Source organism: Cyprinus carpio, chromosome B10 (assembly GCF_018340385.1).
Source record: "Cyprinus carpio isolate SPL01 chromosome B10, ASM1834038v1, whole genome shotgun sequence".
NCBI lineage: Eukaryota > Metazoa > Chordata > Actinopteri > Cypriniformes > Cyprinidae > Cyprinus > Cyprinus carpio.
The window spans coordinates 13,997,643-14,013,040 of NC_056606.1; the positions used below are offsets into that span (position 1 = coordinate 13,997,643).

The following is a 15,398-nucleotide window of genomic DNA, read 5'->3' on the forward strand; positions in this document are numbered from 1 at the left end:
CGGTTATTGACTGGCCAGAAACACTCACTCTGGGCTCTTTTGCCTCCTCCCCTCAAAAAACTATTATCACATACTTGACCTCCAAAGGTCAGGAAAAGGGAAATCGAAAGCAGGGTCACATTCTAACAGAGAAGCAAGATATTATGCTGACCGTCTGATACTTTTGAGAGGAAATCAGTTATGCTGACCTTTCAAGCATAACTTAACAATCGCTTTACATCCTGTTGTGCCAAACTGAGATGATGAGTTTTAAATATGTATTAAATGTATATGAATTTATTTATTTTCATATGTGTGTGTGTATGTGTGTATCAACATCAGCCCCTGTAATGATATGATTGTTCATCTTGCGCAGCTTTTTCTCTATCTGCTCTTTTTTCTTTGCTGAAAGATATGCCCTGGAGAAATTGGATCACATATCCTGTGTGTGTGTGTGTGTGTAGTGTCATGGAAGTGGAACTGAGAGCGTTGTGCTTTAATAAGTGCTGCGCTGTATCGTGTGACCTCCTGGTCATGGCCCCAGGGACCTCCATTCTCATTACAAACATCATCCACGGTGCTTTGCTGCAGATGGGGGCAAGTTTAAAATTTCAAATTTGCCATCAGACAGTACATACAAGTCAGGACGATATAAAATCTGCCCTGCTCTGATTCTCAGTTAAATTAGTCATGTCTTAAATTCCTGATTTCCTTTACTGATTGCACCATTATCAGATTGTGTTATATCATATCACCTCTAAATAAACCAGTCTAGTCTGTAGTGTCTGCAAATTCTGTTATGCCTTCAGGTGCAAAGATGTTTCATTGTTTTTGCTACTTCCTGTTTCCCTGTTGAGGGCTTATACTATGTTTTTGTAGTGGTTTGACCCCGCAGTTTCACATTTTCACAGAAGTTCTGTAGAGAATCACTCAGTCTTGTACTGTAGTTGTAAGAGTTTTCTGTATAGAATAGGAAATCCAAATGTAGCTGGTCTCAATGAAATGGGATGGGTGAAATACCAATCTAAAAGACTGCTATTTGGTAGAAAGGCCTTCTACAAACAACAAATAAATGGTTTATATTTACAAAACAGGATATGATATACCTGAATATAAAATCATAAATTGAAAGCAAGACTGTGTCTGTGATATTATGATGAAATACTGTCAAGTGCCTTTCTGTCAAGGAATCCTTTCAAAAACATGAACCGTTCATAAACAAAACAGGTCTTAACATACAAAAGTCTGGTTGAATTGTATTTTACAGGCCTAGAAATCAACATGTTGAAATCTCAGATATTTCTAGATTTTCCATGACTGTGAATATGCAGTTTAGAATACAAACACAAGGAAGATGAACAGAAGGAGATGAAGACAGAATATGTAGAAGAGGAAGAGCAAGACATTCCTTATTAAAGGATCAAGACTAAATGTTCCGCCAATGGCCCACGTGGTTATAGGGCAGCTAAACAACGGGACTTGTGTGGAAAGCGAATTTATCATTTATTCTTTTAAACTAATGAGTATAGTCATAATGTTTTTACATTAGTAGTAGCCTTCCTATTTTATTAAATTATGCATTAGATTCTAGTACTTATTCCATTGCTACTTGTCACGTTCCCAATTCAACAATTCTAATTTAAGTAACGTTTAAAATTTAAACTTTGTACTATTCCAGCTACTTCTTCTTCTAGTTTATCTATGGTACTAGTAATTACTTTATAGTTATATAGTAGGAGCTATTTATGAGGAACTAGTATGTTCCATTTGCAACTAGTATCATTATCATTAAAACTGGAATAGTAAGTGGACAGCGACAACAAAATAAGTACTAGTATCTAATTAGTAAGTTGGTGGCTAATTCAATAGAAGTTGGAAATTGAATTATCTATTGAATAGTAAGAGTGAAAAAATATACTAGTCACTATTGAATTATAAAATAAAATATTATAATACATAACACAATATTTTAGGTATTTTTAAAGAATAAATGCTGAATCGGCTTGCCATAACACTTGTTTCCATCGGAGAAAGTGAAGACGACTGAATGTACAATTTGCATAATAGGAACAACCTACAAAACGCTTTGCACGATTTCATTGCCTCTTCATTTACGGAAATATTAAGTATGCACTTTAAAGTCTACACTCTTATTGGCGTTTGGAGGACTCTATCACCTCCGAGAACGTTCGCGCCTTCTGATTGGCCACTTGAGAGCGATTGCTTCATCGGCTCCGCCCACTCAGCTCCTCCCTGTTGGTTTCGCTGCTTCTTGTTCCAGACTCCAGTACTGATTTTTAAGCGAGCAGTGACACGACTATATCAGACAGCGAGAAAAGCGGGATTGTACTGCGTTTAAGCGGTTTCTGCTTGAGGATACGAAAAAGCCGCTTCTAGTTTCTAAACATCTGGGCAGAGATGTAACAGTTTCCTGGCACTGGCGTTGTGTTTTTGTTGCTTTTGTTGTGGGGACCTCCCTAAAGCTTCAACTCAGGAACTCTGACATTCCCTGCCTTGGCAGCTACACTGTTTTCCTTTTGCCGCAGTAAGTCTGGAGTTTATAGATGATACAAAAGAGCAATTTGCCTCAATTTACAGTGAATTTAAGGTTCTTGCTTTGGCTTGTGAGTTGTCATAGTCTTTGAACATCAAGTTGCGTTTCTTACTACAACGCATTTATGTTACGTGCTCTTTTAAATAGCGCAACACTGTAACCCTTTTTGTAGGTTTTTTTTAAAAAACGGTTTAATCCCAAATTATTCCCAGTTAACTGGGCACATGTATTTTACTCCATAGACAACCTTATTAAACAAACTGCATGCTTATTTTCTGAAAAAGTTTTTTAAAACATTTATTATGTGATTTAATAAGTTACTTAATCAAAGTGTTTCACAAAAGTGACCAGTGACGTGTTTATTTTTAGACCATATAAACATTACATGTGCCGTATATGATGGGTGTATTTGTATATCGTAAGTTTTTCACAAATACAACCAGTGGGATTAAATTGGTTAATGGCGTTGCTATTGCTTACAGTTACAAAGTTCAAGCATTTGAATCGACTTTGTACTAAACGCTGGACTGATATAAAAGAACCAATGTTTTCCGTGCTGGTACAGATCATTTATACTGCCACATAGGTTATCTGCCCACATGTGTTTTGTTGGCTTCAGGAGCAACATTTCTGTTTGTTACAGTGTGCAGAAAATGGCAACTGCTCTCAGTGGACGCCCACCTAATAATCGAAAAGGCCGCATTTTAGGCATTATTGACGCCATCCAGGACGCTGTCGGACCCCCTAAGCAGGCGGCCGCTGACCGCCGGACCGTAGAGAAGACATGGAAACTCATGGACAAAGTGGTAAGTGTCCTGAGTATGTTTACAGTCTTGCTGACGATGACGCAACAATGCTTCCTCTGCTCTCCGCGCGCGACCCGCGCTTTTCCATGAAGTCGGTTGTTTGGAAGCGTTTGTTTGATACATAGTAGCAAACAGTTTACTGTGTGGCGGCAAGCTCGAGAAGTTTGTACGTAGCTAAAATCCACCCAGTTAGTTTCATCTATCTATCTATCTATCTATCTATCTATCTATCTATCTATCTATCTATCTATCTATCTATCTATCTATCTATCTATCTATCTATCTATAAAATTAGAACTTTTATATCTCACAGAAGTGTATATTTTTAACACCCTTTTAAGAAATGAAACATTTATTTCTAACTGTTTATTTTATATAAGCAGTCTTTTTGTGATTAAAATTTTTTTTAGTTAAATATTAAGGTATACATTTACACTATATATCTATTTCCCATGCATCTATCATTACTACAAATATTTTCTAAAAGATTTATCAGTAATACCTCCTACCTTTGAATTTTTTCTATATTCAAAATAAATAGTTTAGTAACAATTTAGTAATGACGCTGTTTTTTTTTTTTTTTTTTTTTTTTTTTTTTTTTAGGTGAGGTTGTGTCAGAACCCCAGACTACAGCTGAAGAACAGTCCTCCGTACATCCTGGATATTTTACCTGACACTTACCAGCACCTGAGGCTGATTCTGTGCAAATACGAAGAGAACCAGAGACTTACTCAGCTAAGCGAGAATGACTATTTCAAAGTGTACATCGACAGCCTGATGAAGAAATCCAAAAGAGCAATCCGCCTCTTTAAGGAAGCCAAGGAGAGAATGTATGAAGAACAGTCACAAGACAGGTAGGATGCTTTTTTTTCCACTTATGGTCTGGTCTGGTCAGTGATTTGTACATATGCATTTGGTTTTGTCCATTGCAAAGTGAAACGAAAGAAATAGAGCAGAGATTTCACTTTTATTCTGTGTGCATCGTGCTTGAGATGTCTGTTTTTACACCAGCAGATGGTTTTTTTAAGATCATCTTCATGCGTTATCACGGTTGTCAGTCTCATAACTCGTATGGCCTTTCATTTTGACACTGATCTGTTGCCCTTTGAATGTCCTGCCGGATGGACATAGACACAGGAGAGGTCAGGTCACATGACTGGTCTGTTCGTTGAGTATCCTCTGGTGTTTCATGTCAGCTTGAGTCATGGCTAATTATCATGGAAATCCAACTCAAGAACAGAACTGCAGCCCTAATGAAAGAGACCGACCCCCTCTGGATCTAAACCCTTGGTGGGCCAGGCAGACTCTGCGCAGGGCGAGAACAAAGTGAGAGAGATTATTAACAGAGCAAGTGTGTCTCAGGCATAAGCTGACACATGCAGAATACTCTCCCCGAGGGCCATTAGAGCTCTGGGTCAGCCTGTGCTTTTCAGACATGAAACACGGCCCTTGACTAAAGAGGAAAATCTTAGCATTCTGTTTTACTGACAGCCAAGCGTACCATTCCCAGCATCTGGTTTAGAGCGTAGCCTCACATCAGTTAAACTGCATTTAGGCCACTGACTATTTGGGAAAATAGTCCACAGTTTGAAAACGTATCATACGGCGTTTAATACTTCCAGCAAATAATAGTGTTTCAGCTGTTGGTATATATCCCAATGCTTTTGATTGGCAACTCTGGCTCAGGTTTTGGCAGAAGAGTTTAATTTTAGTAATGCTTTCGAGCCCAGTCTCACCAGATTCTGCAGGGGTGAGAAGATGATTGAAATGAAATTTTTGGAGGGTGATGAAGAGGTAAAGCAGCATTTGTTAGCCTCCGGGCACCAAGTGACAGGCCGTCCTGGCACGTTGTCGTATCCAGAAACTGTGACACTCGCTCCGGACAGGAGCAGGGATATCGGCTGACAGCTCCTCCACGTCTGCTGTGTCACTCTGTCTTAAATCTCCAGGGAGAGATCCTCTACTTTGCCTACCAGCCTTTGGCTCCATGTCCTTCACACAGGGGGGATAGTGATGTGTGCTTTTGTAGATTACAGAGAGGAAGGGAGGGAAGCCAAAAGGTCAAGAAATCGAGATGAGTGCATGGCTTAACAATAAGGATGGTTTGATGGCCTAATGCTAGTTGACTGAACTGTGGCTAGTCAGGTTATTGCTGTGCTATAACGGTTTCTTATGATTGATGAACATGTATATGTTTTATGTGGCTTGCAAGCGGAAACGTTTGGTTTTCTCTGAACATTGAAAATTCTGCTAATTTAAATATGTTGCCACGGTAACATCTTGGCTGGCTCACACACAGATGAGGTTTTCGATATTGAACGCATTAGTTATAATGGAAAATTTCAAAATGATAAAAATAATATTGTTTGGCACTCAATATAAATATTATTATGATAATTAAAACTAGAATGTAATAAATTTAATACATTATATATACAATTTGGTATATATTATATAATATAATAGTACATAATAGTATTAATACATTTGTAAATAATGGATTGGAATAAATGTGTGTATGACATTGTTGGCAGGACAAGTGAAAATGAGAGAGAGCCATGTGGAAAAGCAAGAAGAGTTCATTCATCGTGCACTGGGGCAGTGGGGAGACATCAGTACAGAAAGCAGGTCCCCGGCGTGCTGCAGGGAGTCTTCTTAGTGGAGGCGCATGTTGTGCTGTAATTATACTGTAGCTCCTGAGACCAACAATGGGAGTCTCTTTTTCTGTCGCTCTCCCCCAGCACCCTTCTGCCATAAATATCATCTCTGCCATGCAACGTTGGACAGTTTGCGGAGGACAAAATAGTTCCTAAATAACTTATAATGTATAGTTTTGGTGTAACTTTGTGATTCAATCCACAAATATGCACTGAAAACTTTTTTTTTGGAACTTTAAAGGTTTGAAAAATGTTAAAAACAAACCTTTGATTTTTTTTTTAACCCCTTTTAATTATTTTCTTTTTAATATTCCCTGTTTTTTTTTTAACTACACTATTTAATTGTTCACCAAGTCTGTGTTACTATTTTTCTGTGTTTAGTGTTGCACAGCTGTGTGCAAATTACAACAACAACAGAAAAAGAAAAAAAAAAACCATAAAGCCACTGATTGAAAAGTGGAAAGAAGCAAATGTGGTCTTATTAACTGCACAATTTTTACAATCTATATATAAGTATTGTCACAGTGATAGTGTGCTGTATTCTAGCAAATCTCAACCCTGTTTGAAAACTATCAGAGGATTGCTGAGGTTCTGAGTTTCTCCTCTTACTGGAAAGATCTAAATACATTACTATCTATTAGTATTGACGTTAAGAGGCGGACAAAACAGTGGTCTGGAACAGGGATGAATGGGCCGGATGTATTGAATCTAGTGGAGATTGGCAAGCTTTGCTGTGTCTGGGGCTGAGGTGGCAATCTTAAGCCTTGCAGGGTTGGATCTCTTGTGCTTTAATCACCTCAGTGTCTTTTTTGGTGACAGAGATGGAAAGCATTGCGGAGAGAAGAATGGAGCCATGCAGTACACACTCAAGTCTCAGACCCAGCCTCATTGACGTGCTTGCTTCTCAGTCGTTGTGCATAATGAGAAGATTGGCAGATGTTTTAATGTTCCTGTGGCTTTGAGGTGTGAGCAGATGACAGAGAGACTGCTTTCAACAGCGATAGAGATGTAAGATGTACTGTTCTCGAACTCGCAGAAGAAAATATCTTTGAGGTTTGGCCTTTAAGCAGGCCACAGACAGTGGGGACGGTCCATGGAGCTGTTTTGTATGCACACTGACTGTGAAGTTAGTGTATTAACCCCATTCCTTACTCTACCTCTTCCAGCCTCGTCACATCCAAAAACTAACGTTTTTTTAAAGCTCTGAGAGCCCTTCAAGAGAGCTAATTCCCCTCTGAAAAAGGTAATATACTGCACTTTCTCACAAGTGGTAGCCGTCTGTTTAAATCTCCTTACTCAGCTTGCTCGGTTTAAAGCTGCTTAACGGCCACGGAACATTCGGGGAAGTTTTTGTTTTCCGCAAATGTGCAAAAACTTTCTTCCCAGCTTGCACCTCTACGCCTCTCGCACCTGTAAACCAGTGTAGGCGTTAGCACCATGATGTTTGGAATGCTTGTATTTCCTTAAAGCACAGGATGTTTACCACCCTCACTAAATAACCATCCTTAATTCATGTTTGACCACAAGCTACTATGTTCTCCAGGCAGATATTCCACAACACTTACTATGGATAAACACAATGCTCTAGTTGTTGAAACTGACTTTTTTGGAGCCCATTACCATCTGCTGTGAGTAAACAGAATAGGATCAACATGTAACAGTACAGGGGGCAACAAGAACTTCACGGGATGATGCTTGGACTGAACGCTGTGCTGAAACAGACTGAATGTAATTGCTAATGCAGCAGCAGATTTGATGGAAAAGGTCACTGATATAGCTTTATCTCAAGACGCTGTCTGAGCCGATGATGAAAAGCTGAAGTGAAAGTGCAGACCTTGATGGAAAAGGAGCTGTGGATTTGAAACTGCTGGGTAGAAGAACTGAGAGACCGGCCTGCCTCGTTTCCTTTGACCTTGAGTAAGCACATTGCAGAGAGCATCTCTTAAAAGGTTAACTCTTAAAACTGTTATTTTTACTGTGCAAGCAGAAGTTAATGTTCAGCGATTTTCTTCTTCCCTATGAGGAACTAATTATAGATTGGCTTGTTTGGTGGATGAACTCAATTGCCCATTCTCCAATAGATTCTGGTCAGAAAGACATTTGAGTATGTAGCAGATTATTTCTCTCATCCAAAGTAATAATTGCATTTTCCTTCAGGCTCTCGCTGTGTCTTTTTTATTGAAGACTTTATTTAAGTTTCAGGAGGCTGATTGGAAATACCATTTTGTTGTTTACTGTCGTGGACTATATCTTGCCAAAAGGTGGCATTTAATAAGTATGATTAATGAAAAAGTTTGCACAATATAATGATGCAATATTGGTCAATATTAGAGTTTTTTTTTTTTTCTTTAAATGTTTGGCTTTGGTAAAGATAAGAAATGCCTTATACTCATTAAGGCTGCACTCAGTTGATCATAAATGCATTCAAAATGGTAATATTGTCAATATTATTACAATCTCCAATAAATGTTTTATATTTTAATGTATTTTGAACTCTAATTTATTCTTGCAAAGTCTTCAGTGTCACATGATTGTTCAGAAATCATTCGAACACGCTGATTTGCTGCTCAAGAAACATTTCTTATAATTTTAGTGTTGGATGATTTAATATTGGTGCATCCCTAGTTTTAACATAACACAACCTCATACCTTATTATATCCTATATAAGTAAAAAAAGTGATTATTTACTGCAATAATTTCCAATGCGAGCCAGACCTGGGCACATGGCACATGATGGACTGCAGCAGGGCATGTCACCCCTTGACTGGAGTTAATTTACAGAGTAAGCGAATGCCCTCCCATGGAGAATGAAAGGAAAATATATCCTCCTCTCATCTCAGAGCCTGCAGACCAAATGGGCCCCTCTCCATCCCCCAAACTCAACCTTCTCCAGCTGCATCCATCACACACAGGAACAATGAAGTTCAAACAGCCAAATATCGGTGGAACAGAGCCAGATGTTCTACTCAATTAGGGGTCTCCCCGCTCTCTGGTCGCTCTTTCATGTTTTCCCGCTCTTTTTTTCTCCTTCATCCCGTTGTGTAACATGTTTGTCCTGCATCAGAGGCTCAATTAAGTCCTCCTGTTATTTCGATCATGTTTGTGTTTATTTCTCTTAAATTGCCTTGTCAAATGTAGGCCCGGCACTGTGATTAATGAGCGGAGGTCTGCATTTGGGTAAAAGCGCAATTAGCAGCACTCAGTCTCCCACCAATCAGATGCCACGCCACATATCCCAACTCCCCCACCCCACCACGCATCGGTTACTGCACCGTCTGCTCTGCAGTGTGATGATGAGGTTCATCTGGTGCCCGGGTAATGATGGAAAAAGCTTCATTAATGAGGAAGTCACGGACCGATTCCAAGCCTTAGATCTGGGAGATACCACTGTGTTCTGCTTTGAATTGGCCTTAATTGGCAAAGACTGAGCTTCCGAGAAATGTTGAATAAATTCAGTGTCTATGTTCTCTGGATGGGAATTCTCAAGACCCCAAAACTTATCCAGATCTTAAAGGAAGTGGGTTGCAAGAAAGGCTAGGCTGAACACCGGAAAGGAGAGACTATGGGATATGTGACCTCCAGAGGAAGGACAAACACACACACATGCACTCACTCTCTCAAGACAGGACACTTTCTGCAACCCAATCTTTATACTGCAAATCAGTGGCATTGAGTGCAGGTTTCTGTTATTATTTTTGCTCGCTAGGATTTTGTTGTACTGTGCAATTTAACCCTCTTTTCAGTCATCTGGAGGAAAACTCAAGGAGGAAGTGTCCCACAACATCCTGTTCTTGTGTTTCCCTTCCACAATTATCCTTTTGCTATGAACACAAACACATTTAGGTCAGAATACATATGATACGCAAGTACACAAATACTTATAGCCAAGAATGAGGTTCAGGATTCAAGAGTTGGTCAGTAGCAAAATAGTGTTGGGCGATATGGTCATTTTTCAAATTGTCATATCGTTAGCCTGTGAGATCGACGATATTATCGTGCATGGGTGGATCAAGAGAGAGACTCTTTGTTCTTGTCATAGCATAACTATTTGGTGTTTTAAACTGCGCAGGTGCGCGAGAGAGAGCCTGTGGAATCACCAATAATCGAAAAAATATACTTTCAAACATACTGATAAACTAACATTAAATATAAAAAATACTGTATTTAAAACAGCTAGTTCATATATAGTCGGACACAACTGTCATATCGCGTGTCCTGTGACAAATTTGCCGCAAATTTGCACACGGAAGTTATCAGTTTAAATGTTCTGCAAAAACGGTGAAAATCAATAGTAGATTTCATTTAAAGTCCAACAGTTTAACACTAATATTGGACATAAACGAACATGCTAAATATAAAGTATTTAAAACAGGTAAGTTCATATATTTGGAGTAAAGTTAAATTGAACGGATGCATCAGACATACAGTGCTCTGGACCGTGCGCCCCATGACGAGCCTGAAGCAACCCCAACAGAAACAAATGAGATGCATTCTAACATAACTGTGGCATTAAACTCAGTTAGTGAGGGCTCGTTTAAAATATTGTACATACAAAGGCCGTTCAGATTACATGTTAAAGTGCAATGAAATGCCTTATATCTGCAGACGATGTATGTCTGTTTGTCGATGGAGACTTCTTCACCGGCTACAGGCTCTAATCCTCATTTGCGCGCGGTGCTGAAGTGAAATAGCTGGGCAGTTTGATAGCCGAATTATAATAGGCCGCTTAAAAAAAATATATATATATTATTATTATAATTTAATACATTAATAGGAGAATGAGCCTAATATCGTCTTGACTATCGACAGAGACAACTGCTAGCGTCGATCTCTGACTATCGTTGATACACGATACTATTGTATATATTAATAGGACTATAGCAAAAACTTTTTTTTTCTTTGATCAACTAGTTTAATTGCAGTGTCAAACTTTCTGCAACTATCAATTTGTTTTATAGCTATCTACCTATAATGCTGTAAATAATAATTTTTCATTTTGATAACATTTGCCATTCTCTGAAATCTAAAGTTAAAAACAAATAATTTAATAACACTGTTGACTGATTTAAAAAAACAGTGGGTTTTTTTTTTTGTTTAAATTTATACTTAGAATTTAAATATTGGTCATTTAAAGTATAATCCTTTTATCTGTATGTCTGCCAGAAATTAATATCATTGCATCCTTAAATGTCACATATGAACTCAATCAGTCTTTTGAGTTTCAAGGTTTACTGAGGTTACCGCCACGGTAAAGTATGCATGTTATCGGGTGAATGGGACTTCAATGCATTGCAGTTCTTTGGCTGAGCTTTTGTGTCTGTGTGCTTGTGTAGAGTATATTTCTAGCCTTATTATAATGCAATGACTTCAGATATAGCAACCCCCCGTCCTTAAAACACAGATCACCCTTTTGTCTGCATGAATATTTCTTTGTGCCCCAGCCCCCTGAAATTTGGGGTTCAACCTTTGCAGATCTCATCTGGAAAAGCTTAGACGGGACGCCTCCTCAAATGAACATCTAATGAATTATCATCTTTTGAGGTTTCATTTGTATCTCTGTTGGTGGTTTTAAATGTCAGAACATCTGCTTGCCTCTCGCTCTCTAATGTCTCTCTCTTTTTTTTTTCTCCATTTTTACCTCTCAGTCTTTAAGTTCTGCGTCTCAGGTGTCACAGGGCGCTGTCGTGCTCGTGAACTGAGTGGGTGAGTGTCACACTTTCCACAGCGTGAAAATATGTTTCTCTGAAACCAGAGCCCCATTTGTGACAGCTTCTTGTCAACTAAGTGACTGCAAGTGTGTGTTGGCGCTGTTTTGTTTTTTTTCGTTTAGCGATTGTGCGGGCAGCAGGTGGAACTTCAGGATGGATTCAAATCAACCCAACAGCAAATCAATAGTAGTCTCAACAGCTGCGTCTCAAGTGGTTAGGTGTCTTGTAGAGCAAGAGAGCAGCGGAAGATGAGAGAACAGGCCTTTTGTTCCCATGTTTGCTCTACATAGCAGTGTCCCGTCTGAGCTCTGGGTTAGGTCCATCCCAGCAGATGTGTGCTTTAAAGAACAGAAACCTGCCTTGTTTCCAGTAAGGTGCTTGGGGAGTCGGGTGTGTGTGTCCAGTCCGGAGAGGGAGTGAGGATTTGTCTAGTGAGGTTTCACGGGTGTCCATGTGGGAATGTGTTGCGTATTTGTTTCTGGACCATGTGGTGCTGGTCTTCTGGGAGTCTGGCTGACGTGCTTGATTTATTGTGATGTGTTTGCCTCTCTCTGTTTCCTCCTCATATACTCTGAAACACACACACACACACATACACACACACAGCAGGCCATCTGAGCCCCAGTCACCATCCACTGCTGTTGAGATGAAATCCCAGAAGGCAGACTGTGAACAAACAAATCTGAGCCAGAGCACTTAAACATGCTAAATACATACGGAATATATCCTTATACCCAAAACATGTTTTCCTATAAAGAAAGTCTTGAGTTTTTGAAATAAATGAATACTTTTGTTCATCAAGGATGTATTAAATTGATCAAAAGTGACAGGAAAGACATTTATAATTTTACTATTTTAATTAAATGCTGTTCTTTTAATCTTTATATTCATTAAAGAATCCTGTAAAAATCTGGTATGGTTTACATAAAGTGTGACTGTACAACTGTTCTTAAAATTTATAATAATAAGCAATGTTTCTTGAGCAGTAAATCAGCATATTAGAATGAGTTCTAAAGTATCATGGGACACAAAAAACTGGAGAAATTCTGCTTTGCCATCACATTAATTAATTACATTTTAAGGTATATTAAAATAGAAAAGTTATTTTAAACTGTAATGATATTTCATAGTATTTCTGTGTTTTTCATCAAATAAAACCTTGATGAGGTTTCTTTCACTCCAACTCTCATAGCTGTCATACATCCAGTTGATTTCAATGAAACATTTGTCAGTATGATAAAACCTCAGGCTTTTAGTTTTAAAGCAGCAACAGAAGAACACCTGTCAAAGCTCTGAATGCCTTTTGTCTTTTCCCGCCGTAAAAGCAGTGACCTCATCAGAGGGAACACATAAACGTTTCAGTCGAGCTGTACTTTGTGCTGTTGAAGCGCACAGGATGGAAACTCTGAGCTGGCAATGGCTTCTTTTTCTTTCTCTGATCAGAAACCTCCCGTAGACTCAGCTCAGTATAACATGGCCCCGAAACTGCCCGCAGCACTATGACCGACTCGCTACCTCAGCGTGAAAGCCTGTTTAAACTGTCAGACTAGATTAGGCCCTCTGGGATCGGTTGCTTTCCGTCTGTCACTCAAACCAAGAGATGTGTCACTCACAGTGGGGTGTGAGAGATGTTTCTGAAGTGTGCTGTCTAGTCAGTTATCCGTTGCTCTTAAACATATGATTACGTTATGACCAGTTGAATTCTTTGTGATTCAGAATTGCAGGAAGAAACCACCCAGCAACCACATGGATGTTTTTTTTTCTTTATTTGTGTCTTAAGATAACAGAAGGTTACTTCATTAGTTTGTTAACAACTTTTTAGTGTCTTTTTTAATTAGAGTAATGAAACTTTTAGATGTCTCAGACATTTCCTTAATTAAAACATCACGGCTAAGTGCTTGGACATGTTCGCTGTGCGTGTGTCTGAGGGGGTGTGTGTGTGTGTGTGTGTTTTCTTTCTTTCTTTTTTTTTTTTTTTTTTTTTTTTTTTTTTTTTTTTTTTTTTAAATGCTCAGACCTGCACTTACACTGATAAGGCAGGATAGATCCTCCAACAACCTTCCTCAACTGAAACCAGTATTGATCTGCTCTGTCCCGGAAGCAGTATCCTCTTTGAGACCATGAACAGATTTGTGAAACGAGAGATGTGGAGAAACAAACTCATCACTCTTTCATAAACAACAGTTCTCTAAGCTCTAAGAACCAGACCTAACAACCTATACCAACCTTGCTTTATTGCATATTGCATTGCATCTGACAACCAAACCATATTTTGTTTTGATGTGTGGTGTGTTTTTTGTTTTGTTGTGTTTTTGTTTTGTGTTTTTTTTTTGTGTTGTGTGTTTTTTTGTTTTGTTTTTTGTTTTATTTTGTTTTATCAGGATTTGGTACTTTGCATAAATTAGTTGTGGTAGGTTACATCAGGGGGAGGAGCAATCTCATTCTAGAGAGCATTTGATTGGCCAAAAATCTGTGTAGTGCAGGATGAGTCATCAGTATTTTGTTCTGTTTCCAGAAAAGAAAGACTGAAAATCTGTATCTGATAAAAGTTTATTTGATCAAGTCTAGGAGTATATAAAGGTCTCAAAGCTAACACACATTGACTTTTCAATCATAAATTGTGCTAAAACAAAAACATTCATTAAAAAAGGGTTAAAAATTAGATATGCACCAAAAAACATTGACATTTAGTAGAGCTCCGTCTGGTGTGGAGTGCATGATGTCTCATGCTTCTCAGAGCTGTTGATATCTACACATAAGTGCATAGGAAATCTGTCCAGCTGTTGCGATAAGTTTCTGCCTCTTATGGCCGATCTGACAGCCGTGCCGCCGCAGCTTCCTAGAGTAATCACCACTCAATCTGCTCAGCTCTGTAGTGTTGCACCAGGAAACAGGATGTTGCCTGGCCATAGATATTGTTCTCTTTGTTTAGCGTATTTGTTTGGACTTTACATTGTAAAGCTAGGCTGAGAATGAGAGCTGGGCTTCAGGCAACTAGAACATAAATTATGAAGCTGAAAAATGTTGATTGGCTATTTCATAGCTTACCTTATCACCAGTTAGTTACCTGACAGTAATTGTGGTCAGTATCTACTTGGTGCTCATGTGTGTCAGGCTTATCACTGTGTGCAAAGCAACTCAAACAGGAAGTGACCGTGAAGCAGTGTCCTTCACAGGGCTATGACGTCATTCTGCTTCCTGCTGGTGTTGGCTTGACTTTGTTGTTGGGTTTGTAGCTGGTTTCAGAAGGCTGATCATCGTAGAGCTAATCTTAGATCTCTTTTTCCTGTTTGTCACTGTGAACTAACTGTAATGTTCCGCTGATTCAGAAATGGCATTTCGGGTCACTCACAGAAAAAAAAAAAACATTTACAGTTTGGGTTGATGTTTGACGAGACCACCGAAGCTCAGAGCCGGTGGTGAGTATGGGAGTAATGTTTCTGTTTTGTTAAAGAGACACAGCCTTCATAATACCTCAATATTACAGGAAATGAAACAATGTGGCTTTGTGGTGTTCTGGAAGTGATGGTCGAAATATCTTCTCCAGGATATCCTCCTAATACCCACACAGGACAATGAAGCAACGTTTTATCGAAAAGTTGGTATAGTCACATATGGTTCCAAGGTCATACTTGCTGTTTAAATTCATTACGCTGTAGACCAGATGCTTGTTCCAACACACATTAGATTAAG

The 15,398-nt window shown here is 38.9% G+C and overlaps 1 protein-coding gene across 2 annotated transcripts in view; it reads left to right on the forward strand.

Annotated features, from left to right (window-relative positions):
- Nucleotides 1-2,245: 2,245 nt before the first annotated feature.
- LOC109069904 (E3 ubiquitin-protein ligase CBL-B-like) overlaps nt 2,246-15,398 on the forward strand; it is a 61,641-nt gene continuing 48,488 nt past the window's right edge. For both annotated transcript variants that reach the window (XM_042732668.1, XM_042732669.1), the window contains exons 1-3: nt 2,246-2,524; nt 3,177-3,339; nt 3,943-4,193. In XM_042732668.1, the coding sequence (XP_042588602.1) occupies nt 3,187-3,339; nt 3,943-4,193 (404 nt within the window). In that variant the 5' untranslated portion in view covers nt 2,246-2,524; nt 3,177-3,186. The remainder of the gene's footprint in view (nt 2,525-3,176; nt 3,340-3,942; nt 4,194-15,398) is intronic.